Below are 21,253 nucleotides of genomic sequence, written 5' to 3'. Positions count from 1 at the left end.
GGCAAATATGGATGTCTACTATGTTGTTTGTTTTGCTTTTTTTTTCATAATATTGTGCTACTCCACTTCCCTGTCTGGGACTGTACAAGTGCCCACCTGCAGACAAAGAACCAAGTCAGATGGTGCAAGGAGACACTGAGAAAATCTGAGCAAACAGTGTGGGACAACGACACAGGCGTGCACTGAAGCTTTGAAAGTGCTGAACTTCACTTCAGAGCAGTAAGACTAACTGTAGCTGATACCCTAAAAGCATGCTTTCCACAGCTGTGAAGGGTACCAGCTCATAGATTTTTGAATACTCCAAACAGGTGCCCCTGAGGGTTGTGCTTAACTCAATTCCTATGTAACCTGAAGGTGATTCACCTATGCTGAGATAAAAGCTAAATGTCCCAACATCTAAGAGTCCTGCTCTATGTAGACAGCTTCAGAGAAGTTTGCTGATCAAACGTTTTGCTTCCCTTTTCTCTTTCAGACTGCGTGCATCTTCACATCTCTTCATGAATTCTTTGCTTCTTAAGAATCTTATCTGATCTCTGCACTTTGAGGTTTTTTTCTGGTCTGGAAAGACCTTCTTGTACATCAGTAAGGGAACTGGATAAGTCTTATGTATTTATTGTAAAACTAAAGGAGGGTGGTAGGGGCTCTGGAACCAAATCAGAGGCTGGTTATATGTGGAGCTGTGCTGCCTGTTCAGTGTGTGCTATCACTGTGCTGTTGATTGACAGCTGACTTAAGCCTACAGAGCTGTCAAGTCAGCCTCTTCCTGAACGCTGAATTTGCACATAGCAGAGATGAGGGATATATGCTCAAAGAAAGAAAACTTCCTGAGAACGCTCCTAGTGATACCAAAAAAAAGAGATGAATTTCACTAGCTTGCTTTAATTATGGGATTTTCAGGGTTGTTGAGGGGCATAAGAACCTCTCCTACTGAAAGAAGCCAAGTGGACACTGCCTCAGCTCAAAACATGCTGCACTTCCATGGCCATTTTGGATGGATAGCTTTATCCATCACCTGCAGAATGTCACTTGGTGATGGACAGTCACTTGTCCTTAGTAAGCACAGAGGGAAAGATGTCCTGGCAGAGGCAGTATGTACCTGAGCCAGGTACAGTCATTGTCACATCCTCCACGAGCCATCCTCCCTGACCTTTCTGGTCTGAGGCACACTGCAGGAACCAGAACCTGGACTGGTCTTCTCACTGGCAGATCATGGCTGTGGGCTTAAAAAGTGGTCCAAAAACTGAGAAAAAAGGACAGAGCAGAAAGATCAAACTAAAACCCAGCACAGCAGTTGCAGAAGGCTTTTATGAAGAACCCTGCAAAGGCAGGGGCATCCCTTCCTTCCCAGCCACGTCTCGTCAGCTGAGCTGATGCCCTAAGCCAAAGGCGGGGAGAAGTGCTTCAGCCAGCCCGAGCACAGTGGCTCCCATTGCCCTCCTTGTCCTTTACCACCCTCCAACTCTTCACACTCCGCTTTTCTGCCCTTAGCCCGGGCCTCCCCACAGCAGGTGGCCGGGAATTTTCTCAGGAGCGAGGGCAGTTTTATTTGGGACTCTGGGGATGGAAGGGAAGGACCGAGTCTGTGGCAACCGGGAGAGAAACCGAGGGGTCGCCAGGCCTGGAGGACCCCGCGCTCAGCCCCCTCAGCCCTTCCCGCGCCCCCCTCCCGTTTCCCTCCCTTTTCCCCCGTCCCCTCAGGGCGCCGCGCGCCCCCGCCGCTCCCTCCCAGCGGCGCCCCCTGGCGGCCCCGCCGCCCCTCGCCAGCCGCCGCCGCCCTCGCCTCGCCGCGCCGCCCCTTTGTTCTCCTTCCCTCGCTCCCTCCTTCCCTCCGCCCGCGGCTCTCGCCCTCCTCCGGCTCTCCTCCAGCCCTCCCCCGGCCCCTGCCCGCGGTCCCTCCCGCACCGGCTGCGGGGGAGGGCGATCATGGCTGCTGCTGCCGCCGCCGGTGTAGCCGCCGCCGCCGGCCTCCGGCTGAGGTGATGCCCGCGATGGAGCCGCCGAGCCTGCTGCCGTTCCTGCGGAAGCTCAAGGAGGTTTTCGACGTGTGCGACGAGGATGCGGACGGCTTCATCCGGGTGGAGCACTTCGTGGCCCTGGGGCTGCAGTTCGGACAAGGGGAGGAGGTGAGGAGAAGGAGGAGGAGGATGGGGATGGGGGGTGCCAGGATTTCGCCCGGCCCGGCCCCGTTCACCTGCTGCTCCCACCGCGCTCTGCCCCGCCGGCCCCCCCTCAGCTCCCCGCCTTCCCTCAGGGCGGCTCGGACCTGCCCCGACCCTTTTGGAGCCCCTCGGGGCGTCCCGGGCTCCCCCCGTCCCTCAGGGGGGTCCCGCAGCCTCCCCCCGGAGGGTCCCGGAGCCCCCGTCCCTCAGGGCAGGCCGGAGTCCCGGCTCCCTCAGGGGGTCCCGGAGTCGCCCGGCCTTGATGTTTCCCCCCCAACCCCGCCTCAGGGCCGTCCCGGCGGGGCTGCGGAGCCTTTCGGGGAGGTGTTTGCGAGCTGGGGGCTGCTCCGTGCCGGCTGAGCACGGTCCTGAGCGGGGAACGAGCACGGAGCGAGCCGCAGCTCCGGGCGGTGCCAGGCCCGCAGGCCGCCCGCAGCGGCGGGGGCATCAGTGGGGCGCGGGGGAGCCACACGAGGAGCGGCCCAGGAGCAGAGCAGAGCCCCCAGGAGCAGCCCTGAGGCACCGAGCGGAGCCCCCAGGTGATCCACCCAGCCCTCCGTTATCCCACCGCCAGCCCCAAGCAGCTCCAAGGGGCTCAGCGGAGCCCTAACGACAGCAGGACCCTGTAAATCCGTGAGAGCGGGGTTTGGACCCGTATCTGGGGGGTAATGATGTGTGTTTGATATTAAACAATTCCCTTAGGTGATTCAGTAAAGGGTTGCAGCTCTGATCAAACTAACCAAGCAAGAAACGCTTTCCCTCTCAGACCTCTTGGGCTATTGCGCTTAACTGATGCTTCACAACGCGCACCCGGCAGGTTTGGGGCTGGGGAGTGGAGCTGGGACTGAGAAAAGGCTCGGCTGCTCTCAGCTGGCCTTTTAAAGGATAATAAAACAAATTAACGCAAGGAGCCTCTAAAAAAGGAGTTTCGGAAGGGACGCCAAAGGGGCAGCAAAACTGCAGTGAATTCACATTAATTGTCGGAGCAAATTACTCATTTTTGGCTTACTGCTGGTAATGAAACACAGCTTGTGAATGAAATCAGAAGAGCAGGAGGCTCATTGCTTGTAGGTAGTCACAGGTCTGTTAAACGTTTTCTTAATGAGAAACTAGAGTTTCTTGTTTTAACCAGCAAAATGAGGAGGTGAAATGCATAAAAGTAGAGAGCTTTATTGATTTCAAGTTTTATTTGTCTCTTGTAAGTTGTATAATTTTATATAAGCTAATAGAAGTATTTCTAAATGGTATTGCCAAATGCATTGCATCAGGATTGCTTCTTGCATGCTGCATTTATTTGGAGGTAAATTGGTGGTTTTCTCTTGCAGCACAGAGGAAGATTAGTTTGATTCCACAGGCTGTTTTGTGGCAGAATGGCTTTGATGATCATAACAATCCTTTTTGGTCTTAGAAATCTATCTATAAGGTTATGGAAGGTTCTGTGTGATGTAAGGGAGCATTCAGGTGGTGCTCTCAAGCTTAGAGTAAATCAGAGTATATTAGTTGGCAAATATTTAAAATATAAAATGGAACAGACAAGACGACAAAACCGGTAATCTCAACAGTGAAGGCAGTAGAAAAGTATTGGTTGTCAGCATGGTATCGAGGCTGCAGGAGGGGCTGGCTTCCTGGGCAGGCACTAGAGGAATTACCAGTGGGGAGCAACGCATCCTTTTTATTTTGTGCAGTTGTAGCTGGCTGTGTTCAAACACGATATGTGCAAAAGTGGGACACAGAAGTCTTAACTATGCATCTATCAGAGATATAACCCTTTGTTCCCCTTTGCTTCTCTGTATTGATTGTAGTCGTTGGCTGGCAGTCCCTTGATTTCAAAGGAGCGTGTATCAGCTGAGTAATTGTGATTAGTAAATCACCGAAAGAGGCTTGTTAGGGAAATACAGAATCAATTTTCCAAGTACACATTTACTGCAGAAAGATTAGAGCAGGTGAGCCGGTCTGTCTTTGAGCCTTGTTAAAACTGAACTTTATGTATGATGAATCGCAGCTGATGTCTGGAGACACTGAGAAGCTGTTCTCCCATATAACATGGCACTTTCACCCCCGCAGCTGCAGGAACCTAATAAGCTGTGTGTGGTAATGCAGCTCATGAAATTAAGCTGAAGAGACACTGCTCGTGCACTCTCCTTTAACACGCTAAAATGTGTTTATTGTCACTGAACACCAATTATACATTCGAACGTGCTATGCTTCTTGGGCCTGATCCACCATGGCTCCCTTTGCATTCAAAAGAAATCTTTCTGTTGGCATCAGTGAGAGATTGATTGGCCCTCATGTCTAAGTTATTTGCTGCTTCTATTTATTGAATTCATCTGGCCACAGAGGGGATCCCGTTTTGTAATTTTGTGGCCTGAATAATTGTGACTCTTACCCCTGGTAGCCCTGGGTCATATTTATGAAATGAGACAGTATCTGTGCTGTCAGCTGTGCCGTCCTGATGCATGCAGGTTTCCACCTCTTCTCTACCTTCCTGCAGCCACAGCAGTGCAAAGTTTGGAGTCTATAAATTCTTAATACCAACCAGGGCGTGTGGGGCTTGGACTGTGTAGGGTTTTTGACCTTTTCTGATTTTTCTTGTTCTTTTCATTTCCTTTTTCTTAATTTTTTTTTTCTTCTGGACATGTGTGCAGTCAACATGCTGAAATTTATTTTTCCTGAAAGATCTACAACTCTCTGAAAACTGCCCCAAGGCAAAATGTTGCAGCAAGGCAGCAGCTTCCTGTTCAAGTAAAGCAGCCCTTACCTGCACAGTCAGAATAATAAATTTTAAAATTTCTTATCAACTTCCTTGCTATTTTACTGAACTTTTGAGCCTTCGCTTCTAATAGTGTGATGCTTTTCCTTTCTTTAAGACCACACCATCACACTTTCCTCATACTGTTCTGCTTTCCCCCTCCCACCCCCCCACACTGAAATCCTCATCTTCCTACAGTCACTGAGAGCCACCCGCAGCAGAGCAGCCATCATCTCGGAGCAGCTGCTCGTGTAAGGTGTTTCTGCAGCAGAAGCACTTCTAGCAAGTTTGCTTTTATGCTGTAGCATTTCGTCATTGCATTTTTAACACTGGACCAACCCAACATGATTCTCTTTCCTGCTGTTGCTGAGGAGCACGGAGCCATGATCTTCTCATGTGCCCAGGACTTGGCTTCTAGTGGAGGCTGCAGTGGCAACACCAGGCTTCAGCTGAGCCCGTACAAAGAATAGAAGGAAACCCTTGACCTACGCGGCATGTGGTTCAACCGCAGGAAGAAATGAGTAGTCCGTGTTCATTTGGCACAGCCAACAGCAGAATCGTCTTCTGGGGTATAACCAGGGTATATCAACTAATTTTCCTCCATGGTCATTGATGATCAACTGAGCACTCAGAGGGAACAGGTCCCAAGATGAAATTCATCTTTCAGAAGTGCTTCTTTATCTCTCCTAACAACAGAAACTCCTAGACTGAGAGATTTTGGTTCAGTGCTTAAAAATAACAGGCTTGGGCCTTGTTTTCCTGTTGAATGGCTGTTTGTGAAAGAAGCTGAAGAAAGATGTGAAGGGCTGTTTCCAAAGAGACCTGACTGAATGGCGGGTGCTCACTAGTTGAAGAAACACTTCTCATAACATTGAAAAATGCCAAGAGTTGCTTGCCATCTGGTTCCCTTTCACTGGGAGGAGAGTTGTACTAGCAGCTGAGTGTCTAGGAGCGTTGTGAGTGACGTGTTCAGCAAGCACCAGTTCTGGCAGTGGAGTGTGTGAATGTGTATTTCAGGGTAGTGCCAGTTGATGTTTCATTATGCCAGATTCTATTTAAACTCTGCATTCATTTTTCAGCAACAAGTGAAGCATGCTAAACGTGTTGACTGCTTCTAGAGTTGGAATCATCCTCGGGAGGTGTGCAAACTGTGCAGGTGCTTAGGCAGTAACCTTGTCATGGTAAGGTCGACAGACTCTCCTCCACTTGTGAGGGAACTTGAGCAGCTAATAAAATCAGGAGGCCAAAATCAATTATTCTTGTGACCGGACAGTAATTTACTTGAAATCAATGGTTTTCTAGTAGTATAGAACAGAAGTAGCTGGAAACAAATTAATGTTTCATGTGAACAAATTAAACTTTCTGGCCAAAAGAAACCATTGGACTAGGGAAATGTTTGTTGCTGTTTGTTGTTGCTTTCTTGTGATGAATATCACCATCCTGAGCTGAAACCAAAGGCATCAGCCTTGCATGGTGCCCAGATAGTAGTTGTGGCTGCTGGCTGAGTTTAATGACAGTCCTGGCAGACGTGCTCCATTCTGACTTGCTCTCAGGTGTCCCCAGGGACACCTGGAAGAGTTGTGCCCTAAGCACAGCCCCTCTGTGGTAGCAGCTCCATGGCTGGCTTCTCCTGTGAAGACAGGGCTGTAATTTCACTACATAACAACCTGGGATTTTTCTGAATGGACTGGGGGAGTTTCAGGCTTCTCCCAGCCGTAGGGGTGCAGTTCAAAGTTGTGCCATAGAGATAAGTGAAGTCGCTGCAAGTTTCCATCAGTGTGCATGATGACAGAGGCTGGTTCATAGGTTCCTGGTAATGTGCAGCATGCTCTGGCCGTACCTCCATCAATGAGAAAAAAGACTTTGGCACCAAGACATTGAAATAAATACTGTAGTATTAAAAAGTGATATTCCTTGAAATTGTATATACTGATGACCTGAATCGTAGAATGGTTTGGGTTGGAAGGGACCTTAAAGACCATCGAATCATTCAGAATGACATGGAATATGCGTAGTTATGGAATGATGCAGTGGGTACGTGGATTATGGATTGTTCTGTTGCTGTAGCCTTCCTGATTCCATGCAAACTAGCCGGCAGTAAGTTTAAAATAGCCCTTTGGCATATCCTTGCACTAAGCGTGTATTTTCAAACAGCTGGCATAGACCAAGCTTAGTACTTACTGTTAATCAAACATTTTCTGAAGCACTGTTATGGGAAGAGAAGCTGTAGGTTTGCTGTGCACTCGTGAGTTTAATTTGTTATGTAATATGTTTGCCTTTCAAAGGTGAGAGCTGAGGGGGGTGATGTGCACAGGTAAGAATTGATTGTTGCTGTGTTTTGCAATACGTGTCAGCAATCTGAAATAGTGAGTTCACAAAGCCTGAGGAAAGGCAAACAAGTTTAATAGCAATTCTTGATGCTCTTATTTAAATGACTGTTTTATGACTACCTCGGTGTTTGCTTTTAGTACAGCTACAGTGATTTAGTGTTGCCTTATAAAATGCAAAAGTAAAGAAAAAAGTTAGCATATAGATCAAGTGTAGAAGACAGTACTGCATTCTTTGCACAGTGTATTGAAGGCATCATATGTAACTGGTGAAGTTAAAATATTCAGCTGCCTAGCAAGACTAGGTTTTGCTATTTTTTTTCTCTCCCCCTTCCACCTCCCCAGACCCATTCCTGAGTTGCTCCATGCTGTTAAGCTGTAAAATTGATATTCTTTGTCTGTGACATGTCAGTGTGTTCTCCAGAAATTTGCTCTTGCAAATCCTAGGGAGGATTTCAGATTTCTAGCACGTACTGATTTTCTTCCTGTAATGTGATTAAGTTTTGAAAAGTGAGTTAGACAAAATCGCTGCTAGGAAGGGTAAATATTAGGGGGGAACAGGACAGTGCCATGTGGGATTTGTGGGGATGATCTGCAATACAGAACTTTAGCACAAGTGACTCGTACTCCACAGCAACACCTGCATAGCAATATAGTGGGGAAAATCATTTGCATCATAATGTTTAGCTAAGTAAATGTGTTTTATTATTCTCTTTGTAGTTTACAAAATCATTTCATATTAATTTTATCTACTTTCAATGCTAATATTAACAAACATTTTATAATCCCTGATTGCTCTTTTGTAATGGAAGTAAACTGAATCACGGTGTCTGCTCAAGAGCTAGAAATGAAGTTCTACCAGATCTTAAAATACACATGAGTCTGTGGGCTGCCCGTGATCTCAGACCTAGATACCTGCCTAAGCTGCTGAGTGAATTCCCATCCGTGCACTGAGTGTAGTTAGCTTGGTGTGGGGAGTGAAGAATTTGATGAATGGTAACGGGAAATGTCAAGACACGAACACTACTGCTGTAACATACGGGGTTTACAGCAGTGGCGTGAGTGTAAGCAAAGCGCTGTGTAATGCATCTCAGTTCCTTGTATTTACTATGTAATTAAAGGGCCTCACTTGGAGAGAATGTGAGTGTTTATGTACCACTATGAATGTTATTTTCACATCTTCTGTGCCGTTAAAACCAAACCCAGCGGGGCTCCTTCCTAAGCTGTGCGTCCTGTTTGGTTTTACAGTATGTTTTGCCCCAGAGTGAGTGACAGGAGTGAGCTGTGGGGTCAAAATAATGCGAGAGACAGGATTGATGCACAGGGCACAGACCTGGAAGAATTACAATCTACTCTTTAGATTTTAAAGCCACTTCAACAGTTTACTTTGGGTATAGCATTACGGTTTCAGATCTTTTGTTGCTGGGGTTTGCTTATTTGTTTGTTTGAAGCAGAAAGCTTAGAGATGGGAGAGGCTTTCTCTGTTAGGTTCCCTGAAATCGGGAAAGTAGATACTGGAAGTGTCTGTTCTGGTGTTGATAGAAGTGGAAGGAGTCCTTGGATGGAAGCTTTCAAGGAACCTTTTTCTTTTTGGACATCTTCAGCTTGTGGCAGTGCTTTGTGACGTTCCACACTGGAGCATGTTTCTGGTACGCATGCTGGAAATTTGCAGTGGCAGCATGCTTTGTGTTTTTTTCCGATGCTTAGGTTGTTCTGGGTGTTCTTGGTGCCTGGTTTTTCATGAAGATTTGCAGTGGGCTCGTGAAGCCATTCTGGTGTTGTTCCACCACCTCGTGATGAACCAGACCCCCCAATGAGATCCAGATGGCTTTTGGAACATGGGATATTCTTTTCCAATGACACTGCTGTTGTTGTGATTAAAAAGCTCAAACAAATATGCAGATATAAACAGCTTTGCCCATATGTTTGCATGGTATTAATAGATTTGAGAAACTGTCCCAAATATCGGTGATTTTGCTGTTTTTGTAGCAAGCAACTATATGACCAGTGGAACATATTTCACCCAGTTAAACCCCATAATGTTGGGGCGCAGTAGGTAATAGTGCAGAGGGTGAAATGCAGCAGTGTGTCCTGTTACCCCAAAGCAGTACAGAATCCTCCAGTAATAGCACTAGGGCTACCTTTCTGAGCTTTTCTTAGTTCTTGGGAGCAGTGGAAAGCTGGAGGGCTCTCATTAGAAGTGTTTTGTTGCAGCATTCTCTCGCACGCTGGATTTGTGTGGCATTGTGTCAAAACACAATAGAGCCTGCTCAGAAAGAGGGCTAAGGGCAGCTGCACGCTCCGGAGGGAGGTGGGCTGCTAATGAAAGGAATGGGATGTGGGAAGACAGATTTCGCTGTCCTTACTGGGCCAACAGGCAGCCTCGATGAGAGTAGGTTTGGCAGGGTGACCCAAGGAGTCCTGACCCCGTTGAAATTGGGGATGTGACCCTTGTATGTTGCAAGGACTTTTTTCCATCAGGTAATCGTTGTGCACTAAGCCCCTCCAAATGGGAGTATCTCAACATGCTGTAAGGACTGGCAGCTCGCTTCAAACCTGCGTGTCCTCTCCTGCTGGCAGTCTTGTCTGATGACAACATAAAATTGTTGTGGTAGGAAGTATGTGGGCAATTAATTACGTGCTTATTCAGTGTGGGGAAACACAAAATGCTGGCTCGTTTGCAGTGTCTTAGCATCTTAGCAACACGGAACAGTGTGGAATGTCTCAGCAAAGCTGGTGAGTTCTTCTCTTTTGGCAAGTCCCATACATACCCTGAGTCTGGTTTGGGTTTTGCAAACGATTTTTGCCTTAAAAAAGTAGCAATGTAGTTAATTTCACTTTATTTTTTATTCTTGTTTTGTTTTGTTTTAAGCATATTTTGATTGTTTTCATTAGAAGCTTGCTTTTTCCTGACAAAAATAAATTGAGGTATTTGACAAACAAAAAGTGAAAATGCCCCAAATCATAAAATTTTGTTCAACACACATTAATTTTATTTCATTTTTTTCTAAGAAATTGATAAAACGTGTTTGATTTCCTTTACTTGGGCAAAAAGCTGAAAAATCAGTTATTTACCAAGTTTTGTATCGAGCAAGTACAGGGAGCCTGTGAGCTGCAGGAGGGAGAGGAAATAAGCCATTCGGTTCATCTCTCCTTGGCCTAATTTGACTTATGTTCAGCTCACAGTTATCCAGAGCTATGGGGAAAATAGAGCAATAGGTAAAAGCAAAACCTTGGATAATGCCAAGCTGTCAGAAAGAGACTAGAGGAATATAATCTTTAGGAAAAAAATATCATGAGTTTGTACAGAAAGCTGGAACAGCTTTAAAGCAGGATGGTACAGAGAATGTAGGATTTTAGCTCTTGAGTACCTCTGTCTGTTGCTTTTCACAGCTTGTGGTTGCAGTGATCGTTCCCTTGGTCTCTGTTGAGCAAATGAAGTCTGACTTCATTTGCTGCAGTCAGGCGCTGGTGAAACTCATGAATTTTAGACTCTGGTGTGAAGAGTGAATTGTGTGTTTAATTCTTCAGTTCCCTTTAAGATCCCTTAAAAATAAAGAGTTGAGGTATGGCTTGGGACAGATGTTGAAAGGAGCTTTAAGAATGTCAGCTTTGCTCTTCTCACTGAGCAGTTAAACACCATGGAAGGTTCCACTGAGGAAACTCTTGCAGTTTTTCTCCCCAGTTTCCACCTGGGAATTGCATGGCCTTTGCCACACGCAAGCTCTTCTGCCCATTTGGGAACGTTCACAGGAAAGTGCCGTGATACTTGCTCCCAGTGTGACAGTTCAGTGCCTCTTGTTGGAGGGTGAAACTGTTTTGAACAGACAGTGGTTGGAAACGAGTGTTTGTGAAAGTCTGTCTGCTTTTTGCCTCTTCCTGGCAGTGGCAAGTGGCATATGTCATAAATTATGCACGTCAAGCATTAGAATACCAAGTCTTCCAGCTAAGATAACAGGCAGATGTAACCAGAAAAATAACTGATGAGTGACAAAATGATAGCCCTCCGAAAGGACAAACTTCAGAGGGAATTACAGCTGGGAAAAAGCCCAGGGATGCACGGTTTGTAATTTGCTGGAACAAAGTTAGGCTCTGTTGCTGTTGGGGTTTGTGGGAGTGCTGCCACCTTACATGATGTGTTGTTATCCTCTCCCAACCCCATTGCACCCACCTGTGGTGCAGCTGGAGGCAGTGGAGGTGAGCACATCCCTGAGTGCCAGTGCTGCTTCGGGCTGACACATTGCCATCATTCTCAGTAATCTACCACTTCACAACTGTCCTGATGTCCAATTTGCCAGCTGTTTCTACGGGTAATCCAGAGGATTTCTGCATATTTAACAAGGTAAAATATTTGCAAACTCTATTGATTCTGCCAAAAGTGCAAGACGCAGATGGCTTTTGTTGTGTAGGTAGCCCCAAGGGATTCCTCTTGCTGTATTTTTCATGTAAACCTGGTATAACTACTGTGGACGACATTTCTTTTCTCAGCAACAGCTTTACTTTCCCGACGGCGTTCTCAGTGCGTTTCCAGAAGCGCGGTAAGCCTGGTACATGGAAACATCCCTCCTGTGCTCCTGGCGTGCTCTGGGTGCCGCTGCACCGTGCACCTCCCCGCTGGGAGCAGCTGGCAGCGGCTGGAGGTCCTCTGCAGCTGCCCTGCCTTTGGGCCAGCACTGCACACACACCGGCCACGTTTCTGCTCCCTGCCTCTGCCTCGTAGCGTGGGGAGGAGGAGGAGGGCACCGTACAGCAGGGATGTGTAAGGCATGAGAATCAGGGGTGCCTCGAGGGACACCCTATGAGCTGACTGCAGTCACTGCTGTTCCACAGCTCTCCAGCCCTGCCTGGGTGCCTCGCATTGCTGGAGACTCTCTGAAATAACACCTGATGCTCTGGCCTCCCTGTATTGTCCCAGTTTATTCCTCCTTCAGGGAGAGCTTCAGCCGTGGGCATGTCATTGCTTGTGCTTTGTGGTGGGGGGCTCTTAGCTTAAACCATCGTGCTCACTTAGCTCTAGCTATGTTGTAGCAAATCAGCACCTGTTGGGAAGAGAATGGAGCTTTGGAGGAGTAGCTCTACGTGGTTGTAAACGCAAATGATTTACACATTTTGGGTGAAAAGCCTGCTTGAGTGAGCTGAGTTGGTGGGATAACAGGGCTATAGATTACCTTTGGGTTTATTGCAGTTGGCTGCTCCTTTCCCCCCCCCCCCTCTTTATTAGTGCCAGTGGCTCTTTTGCAATGTGTTCTGTTCGGTGGCACTTCTAATTCAGTACTTGCCACTGCTTGCATTTTTTAGATGTTGCTCTATTCTGTGGCAGCGATTCTCTGGATTTACAGCACAGGATGAAAAGGGTAGGAGTGCGGGCTCTGCTCTTGTAGCAAGAAATGGTTAGCATCTGTGTTTTGGAGTCAAAGTGTGAAGAGCTGAATTTGAAATACCTTTTTTTTTTTACAGGAGGAAGGGTTACCATGGCTAATAGCCATGAAACATTGTGTCTGGTTGTTTTTTCCCTTATCTTTTATGTTGTTCTATGAGATATGAAAACGAAGTTAATCTTCCAGACTTCTGTATGGTACTGGATGTCTGAAGGGAGACTTGCATTAAGTGCTGGTAGCTTCACCAGAGGCTGTTCCTGAGCCCACAGGGGCACCAAGCTGAGCATCCTCTGGAGCACCTTCTGTAGAGGCAAAGATGCAGAATTATCCTTTGATTTGGGGAAATTTAAAGATGTGAGACTCCGGAAGGGAGTTCTTGCCGTCCTTTGAAGGTGTCTGTGTGACCTGACCTAGTACAGCTGGCACCCTGGTACCTTTCTTTCCTTTCCCCGTTGTGTAACACTCAGCATTTTTAGGAACTCACATCATTCACTGCACAGTGGGTGTGTCAGTCACAGGAGGTATTTCTCCGATTACCCAAATCCCACTTCAGCTTTAGTTTCAATTTCTTCTGTGTGTTCTATGCTACCCTTGCTACTGATAGAAACTTTCCTCTTTTGCAACCAGTCTGTTAGTCATTGTGCCTGCTTAATGGGGGGGAACTGCTGTCAGTAGCGCTGACTGCGTGCCATCATCAGTGCCAGCCGGTGGTTTCGCTAAATGAATTGGGTGGAAGAGGAACAAGGAAGCAAGAAGCAAATAAATGGGTAGATTGCCACCAGCAGTGAACGAATACAAAGGGAATTCAGGTGAAATGGACAAAGCTGTGGAACAGGATGGCAGTGTTTACCCTGTTTGAATACCTGTGTGCCTCTTAATACCACCCATGTGCAAGGACTGGTTTTGAGCAGTAAGCTGCCAGCCTGGAAGGGGAATTGATTTTAAGACCCGAAGTGTGCGCTCAGTGCATGCAGTAATTAGATTGTGATGGCAATTTCAGCACAGGACTGAACTTTAACTAACCTTTCAAAAACTCATTCTTCCTGCAGGAGCTCGTGGGTTTATTTGTGCTATCAGTGATGAACTCAGGCAATGTCACAGGCTATCAGATGGGAAGGAAGGGAGAAGCCATTAAAAGATTAAATTCTCATTGATTGCATTTTTAACTTAAACCCCCCAAACTGGTTGCTATATTTGATGCTTCTTTATTTCCACTGAAAGTTAGTGGCTCCAAAAAGCTCGGGTCATTTTTGAAAACACAGCTTTACTTCCTGAGTATGGCAAAAGCTCATGGAAATTCTGCGTTAGCCCTCGGGGAAGATGCAGGAGGTGCTAGACCCAGAAACACTGCGTTCTCATCACAGCACTCCTCCCCACTATTGGAAATGGCTGTTGTGCTTTCTGTGATTAATGAGGGAGTTATTACTTCCTTTAGGTGAAGTTTCTTGCTGCTTGGCACTCTGAAGACTCTCATTAAAGAGCTGATGTGATTCCCGGGAAGATTTTGTGAAATCTGGACTAAATGGGTCACTGCATGCAGATAACACGAGCAATCCACGCTGCTTCGTGGGAGCGGCAGGGAAGGCAGGCTCAGCACCATGCCGAGCTGTGTGTCAGCCCCCGCTTCAAAGAGATAGCACACACAATTTTAAAATATTCACCCTTGTTCAGCTAATACTGCTAACATAAAAAGCATGACTTATTTTGGTGCTGCATTAATGGATTTAGGTCAGAGACTGCAAACGAGTGTGACTCAGCTGTGTGAATAAATCAGTTCACTTGATTGTGGGATGAATTTACACTTTCAAAGCTTCTAATAGGTAATGAATATTCAGGGTCTGCCACATGGTAGGAGATCTAAAATGGAGGCTTGGATTCCTACCGCTGGGCTCTTGCTCAGCAAGTGTTGTTACAAAAGAGTCTGGAGTGGCAGATAGCAGAGCTGCTTCATCTTTCCCTTTACCATTGCTAATTGCACCGCTGCAATTCCCTAATTTGCAGCTCTGGAAGGTGGGTGGGGTCATGGTGCATCAGTGCTCAGAGCACGTTGTCCTCTAAGCACAATTTGTAGACATCAAATGGAGTTGCACAGGTGTCAGGAGGGGATTTGAAATCTCAGAGGCTTTTAGAAGAGTCTGGGAGCAGTTTCTTACCCCAGGTGTGCAGAGGCAGCACCAGGCTCCTTTTTTTTTTTTTTTTTTTTTTTTTTTCTATTAAGGTAGAATGATCAGCTCTCCTGAAACTTAATTTTCTTAAATGTCTTGTTCAGCACACCCCAAATTACAAATGACACCAGAGACAGTGAGTTTAGGACTTTGTCTGCTTTTGGGTGTAAAGCTCCTGTAGGGGAGTTGGGCTATGGGCTCTTCTGGTGTGATTGCATGGGCTGGGTCGTGCAGCTCCCCTGAACTCTTCTGCTCTGACACAAACTCTGAAGTGGTAAAAGCTGGTGTCAGCAAGAGTCATGGCATTGGTTTGGATGGCAGAGTCCTTGCTTATGCAGGAAGGGGACAAGAAATTCATCAGACCTTCCTGGGCAACGTCTTAATTCTGAAGTTGTTACTTCTTAAAATGCCATTCACAAGAGTAGTGGGGAAATTAAATAAAGATGCTGGTGTTACCCAAGTTAAGAATAGCCTCTAATAAAGCTGTGAAGTGTTTTAAATTTGCTAGTTTATTTTTGCTTGCAATAGAGATTTCTTGCCAAAGCCCTCTGTGGAATTAATTTGAAAATCTGAGTTCAAGATAGCTGGATAAGAAAAAATTTGGCAGCACTGTGAAAATCTTTAATCAAAAAGTGCAGCACATCTGATTTACACCTGGCAGCACATCTGATTTAGGTGTAAAAGCATTAGCATGCCTATGCAACTTGGTGCGTGGCCCCAGGAATGCTGCTGATGGTCATCACTTTCTAGAGCGGGGCAAAATGAGGAATATATCTGCTATCAGTGAGCTGCTCACGGCGCAGTCAAGAGCCTTGGATGCTGCACTGATACTACAGTGCTGCACTTCAGAGCCTGCGAATGCTGCCTTACTTGTGCTGGAAATCCACCAGCAGAAAGAAAAAGCAAAAAGCAGCTAGGTTTCTAAAGGAAAGATCTCTTTAATGGCAGCGTTGTAGCAAGGAAGGCAGGTACAGCCTGCACGGCAGCTCCTGCTCAGCACCAGCAGGCAGGCGCTGATGGCTGGCCTGACAGCTGTGGCAGAATTTACACCACTGATAACAACAATGAATGAGAGGGAAGAGCAAAGCCTTCAGTTGTGCCAAGTGCTCAGGCATGTGCTCACGTCCCGGTGACGTTAGGGGGTCTGTGTGCATGAGGGTAAAAGCTGAACAGGAGTGGAGCTGAATAAAAAAATCAAGTTGAATGCATGCAGCAGAGATTTGTTGAATTTAAGGCCTTTCTGTTTTGCTTTTCTTTTTTTCCTTCAGGAAGTCCCATATGATTGGGAAAATCCATATTAACAGGTTTCTTTAGAAATGACACTGAAAATACAAGAGATAGGAAAAGTGACAGCTTTCCAATGTTGTTAGTGTCCTCTGGAATTCCACAGAAAAAGCGTATTCCTTTTATTAAATTCTACAGCAGAGTAGAAATCTGTCATTTCTGTTCACTGCCACGGGGCTTTTCCAGAGCTTAATTTATTGTTTGATTCTGCTTTAGCTATCAGAAGAGCTAAACAGTGGAAGGAGCTGCCAAGTGTAGTTAATTTTTTAAGATGTTTAGGGCTAGACTGGACACCTGTCGGGAATGCTGAGTTACGAAATTAGTTATCCCAGGCATAACACTCCTGATGAGCCAAGGGCTTTGCACACCTAACATGAGCTTCATACATACTTCCTGGTAGAAGAGCTGTGCTCTTTACAGCAAGGAGCAATCAGACTAATCAAAATAGCTGAGAAAAAGGAAAATCTAGGCAGGAAATTCTCTGCTGGCTCCCCAAGTATGCAAATTGTTGGAACTACTTTCTTGGGAAAGTCCTGCAGACTGTAAGGGCAGAGACCTAAGGCACTGAGCAATGTTACTGGTGCTTGTGCAACTGTTCGCACGTACGAATGTGTAATGTAAAACGCTAGGTAGCATTGCAGATGCTAGTGTGTAATAAACATGTGCTAAACATGTTGCTGATCTTTTCCTTCAGGTTTTGTTTCCTCTTGGGTCTATTTTCTATTCCTGTGTCTGCCTCTTCTTTTTGCTTTGCTACCTACAGCCCTGCTCTGAGGCCTTTGGCAGGATTTGTGCAGGGACAGCAGTCTTCCGAGTGACTGTTGTCATACGCTTTTCTGCCGTTAAATCTTTCATAGAGCTTGTCCTAAAAATATGTCCTGTTCCCTCTCTGTGCTATCCACAGGCTGTAAGAGCCTAAGTAGGAAAAGGAACATGACAATGGTATCAGAGCTGTACTTTATATTTTGGGCAGGGGGAGGATGTTCCTATTATTAGCGTGGGTTGCATTACGAAAAAAAAAAACCTATGCTGTATGTTAAAATGCTGCAATAGTAGATTTCAATTTATATATACATACACACACACACTTGTATTTGTGATTCAGATTAGGTAAGTTTAATCTGAGATAAAATTGCCAAAAAAAAAAAAAGCTGTAATGCAGTAACATGTCTGCCACCCACTAATGTCAGACTAAAAAAAGCTAACTGTAAAACATAGTAGTTGAAAAGAAAATGAAGAAAAATGTGCGCCATATGACGAGTTTATTAATTTGACTGTAGGCAACTTGACAGGTTTCAGTAAAACCAGTGGAGCTTTGCTGCAAACTGGGAGTGGGACTGAAAGGTTTCCCCCCATCAGTCTGTTCTCAGCCTGGGGTCCCTTCGAACACGGTGGCTGTTCCTGGGGCAGGAGCCAGGGCTCCTCTGGGTATTTTCAGCTAAAGAGGAGCTGTCATGGGTATCGGGGTCTGTAGGGTCGGAACATGTGCCTGTCCTGTATGGGGTTTCAGAAGGAGCTCAGATCCTGGAGTTCAGAAGCATGAACAGCTCTGGGGAAAAGAATAACACCCATCTACACAAAATCCTCAAACCGGGGCCTTACCTGCGCGTTGGGAACAACAAACAGACACGCCATCCCTTTGAGCTGGATTGTAGGAGGATTAACAATGAAATAAACAGGTTCCTGTTCACGTTGTGAAGGTCTGTCAACATATTGTGACAGGTTGCAGCAGCGATGCGTTACTCAGCACAGCAGCTTGCGTGTCGTGGAAGCATCTCTGTAAATTCTCTGTGCCGCTAGATGCAGAAGACTAACGAGCAGGGGCCAAACGGACGTGACCACCACAGTTCCTGTAGATGTCTTTATGCAGTGCTCTCTTTTTCTTACCAGTGACAACTGCTATTTGTAACTTCTACCAACTGCACGAACCCAGATCATCTTGTTCCTGCTTTCTTTCCTTGATTAGAAGGACAGGAACCTTACTCCCAGCTCAAATCTGTGTTTTACAGAATGCATAAATGTGTCTGGCAGCGAAGGAAGATAGGCTTCTGACTGCATGCAAGATTCATGGTTTTGTCTGTACTGGGCTCAGCCAAACCTGGAGCCAAATGCCTGTGAGCTGCGAATTAAAAGTTTTAAATGCAGACAGTGCTTGTTTAAATCTTTGTAGTGCCTTCGTCCTTGTAGTCAGATTTCACTGGTAATTTCAGATGGAAGCAGGAATGTTTTGTCTTAGGCTGACTGCCTTTTGTCTTTGCTGCTGAAAGTCCCAGAGGCTTCATACTCTGGTTTTTATTGGCATAAAAGAGAGAACAACAGGGAGAATCTGTCTGACCTCAGACGCTCCTGAGAACAGCTGAAGCACGAATAAATGAGAGGCTTCGGTGACCTCATGGAAAACCACCTGGAAAAGTTCAGAATTTCTCTCGTCATGTCATTAGGTGAATGATTTCTGTTAGGATTTTAATTCCCTTAGATTTGTCCTTCAAGCGTCTAACTGTTCTCCATTACTGTAGCACTGGTGTAACTGTCTGGGCTTTAATGAAATTCAGATTGATGTCACTCGGAGATGGGAATAGGGCCTGTTGTGGTGCTGTTAAGAGTAAAAGGAGCCATACCGGTTTATGCTTAAAACTAAGGAGCTTTATCCCCAAAGCAGTTATATAACATTTATACAGAAGAAACAGGAGGTGATTAATAAATGCCATTTTAAATATTTACAGGTCTCTTTAGCTTCTCTGTAGAGATGCAGGTACCAACAGATGTTATGGAAAAACTGCCCAAGCTCCTTGCCTGACCAGGAACTTCACCCTTTTTGTGCACAGGAGGCAGTCTTTTTTTTGTCCTTTTTGTGCACAGGAGATCTCCTTAGGAGCTGGCAGCCCTGCTGCGAGGAACCAGGGTGCAGGAGAAAGCAGTGTGAGTTGGCTGTCCTTGGGAAACCTTTAGTAGTCGGTGTTGTTCTTGGTCGCCTCCTGGGCTACCTCCTCCATACCCGGAGGCTCAGAGCTTTCAGAGCTCTGTGTCCATTTTTACCATTTCTGAGAGTCGATATTTAATATTATTGTCATGATTTGAGTATTGCTGAGCCCTGGATTTGCTCAGCTTCACAGTGGCCCATGCTTGAAGACTTTTTCCCCTTTCCAAATCTTTACTGGTGAGTTATTTGCAGAGGATTTGCTGCTGCCTTTTTTTCTGCTGTCAGAATTTGAACATTCTGACTGCGTGCTAGGTGCTGATTTCCTTGGCATATTTCCTTTCTTCTTTTGGCATGTCCTGAGTACGGTCCATTCTGCTTATGAATTGAAGTGAAAAATGCTAAGCAGAATTTGCAGCGACTTTCTCTTACTTAATCAGTGCTTTATCTCGACATTGTCTGGTGTGTAAATTTTGTCCTTTTGATGACCAGGAACAGTTGATGTATGGAGCCTTTGTCACTGGGCTGCACTGGCTGCAGATATCTATCAGCCTAGCAATGGGTATGAAATGCAAATTTACATCTCGGGTGGGGAAGTGGAGCCTGTATTACAATATACTGAGAGTGTCTGATAAATTATTCTGTGCAATAGTAATGTGAAATGTGGTGTTTTATTGCTGCCACCTGACCCTCTGAGTATTCCATTCTCCTCAAGTTCTTACATTTCACCCTTCATTATTTCCTCCAAATAGGCCATGAGTTTGCAATATCCTGTGCCTCTGCTGATTATTATTGTGCTGTGTTATTTCCAAAAGCCGTAAAGGGCAAAATCTCCATCAGGGCTGAGCCCATACGCAGAGGGCACACAGCTCGCACTGTGCAGTCCAGCTGCTGCCTGTGGAGGTTGGTCTGATGTGTGGGACATTAACTCTGCTGTGCCGTGTGATGCCCTGGAGAGCCACTGGTGAGCACCCCGCGAGACCAGAGTTCAATTTTCAGGAGCCTGTGCGATGGCAGTGCAGATCTGATTAACTGCAGAGAGCATTGGCTACATCATAGAAACCCAATTATGCTCATAGTACATCATGGTGGTGTGAAATTAAACCCAACTGTTTAATGCCAGCATTTCTGATGGCATGGTTCAAATCTCCCAAGTGCACTTGAATGCATTTTTTTGGCAGTCTCTTGCAGAGACCCACAGATGTAGCAGACAGTCAGCATTCTACAGTGCACCTCGGCCTGCCTTGGTCAGAGCAGGTGTAGGAGGCAGCCACAGGAGACCCCAGGCTGCAGCTAAGCCCACCGTGCTCAAAGGCTGCAGGGTAGCAGCTGCTTTTCTGCGCCAGTCAGTGACTGTACCATTGAAGGACTAAGCCAAAACAGTTAGTGCTGTCCCTGTGTTTGAACAGGGAGCGCAGCTTTGTCATGTGTTTGTTGGGAGAAAGCCCCCAACCGTTCCACTCGTGCAGTGTCCTTGCTAGAGAAGAACAAGTTAATTCACATCTGACACAGCAGGAGGCTTGCGGGGTTGTCTTTCAGATGAGATGACAACTGGTAATTATATGAAAGAGCTACAGGCTCTCTATCCTCTGTTACCCCAGCACTGCGCTGACTGCTTTTACTAGCAGAAAAATAACACAGGGAGTCTGAGAAAACCCTTAATTATAGGGGAGGATTTTTCTTCTTGCTTGCTCTTATTCTAACCAGCTAATTGTTAAATCTTGCATCTGATGTAATGCACGCAGTGGTGGAGTGTTGCTGTTGTGTTTCAGGTCTGTCTAGAGGATGGCTGGGAGAGATGCTCATATTCAGACAGACCTCTCTCTGCTGTGTTGCTCCATCAGGACATCCTCAGGTTGTGAAGGCAGGATTTGGGATGCAGAACATCTGTCAGCTTTAATGGTATCTCGTGCCTAATCTCCTGCTCTCGCCGTATCTGCACATTTCTCAGCAGTAACCAGAAGTCAATGCCAGTGTTACAGTGCAAGGTAGATGGATGAAAGCGTCAGATAAGATCTGGGTGTTATGTCTGCTTGCAAATTGTTCCCAGGTACTGTATAAACTTAGCTCCGTGGCTTGGTAAAATGTGCTGTTTGTGCTGGGACCATTAATCTACACAGAGCAATTATATTGCTTTCATCGCTTCTCCTAGCGCTTTACAGGAAGCCTTCACTTGTGCAGCACCTGTGCAAGAATTAGTTAAATGGGAAGGGTGTGGGAAGGAGGCAGGGTGAGCTGGTGACAGGGTCCTGTGACTCAAAGCAGAGCCCAGGG

At 46.2% G+C, this 21,253-nt stretch overlaps 1 protein-coding gene across 2 annotated transcripts in view; it reads left to right on the top strand.

The window, feature by feature from the left end:
- Window positions 1–1,917: 1,917 nt before the first annotated feature.
- The window catches only part of RAB11FIP4 (RAB11 family interacting protein 4), a 116,295-nt gene continuing 96,959 nt past the window's right edge, over window positions 1,918–21,253 (top strand). For both annotated transcript variants that reach the window (XM_032199498.1, XM_032199495.1), the window contains exon 1: window positions 1,918–2,123. In XM_032199498.1, the coding sequence (XP_032055389.1) occupies window positions 1,980–2,123 (144 nt within the window). In that variant the 5' untranslated portion in view covers window positions 1,918–1,979. The remainder of the gene's footprint in view (window positions 2,124–21,253) is intronic.

The sequence above is a fragment of the Aythya fuligula genome, chromosome 18 (genome assembly GCF_009819795.1).
Source record: "Aythya fuligula isolate bAytFul2 chromosome 18, bAytFul2.pri, whole genome shotgun sequence".
Taxonomy (NCBI): Eukaryota; Metazoa; Chordata; class Aves; order Anseriformes; family Anatidae; genus Aythya; species Aythya fuligula.
The sequence above is the reverse complement of the archived record's forward strand: the minus strand, read 5'-3'. Positions and strand labels throughout refer to the sequence as shown.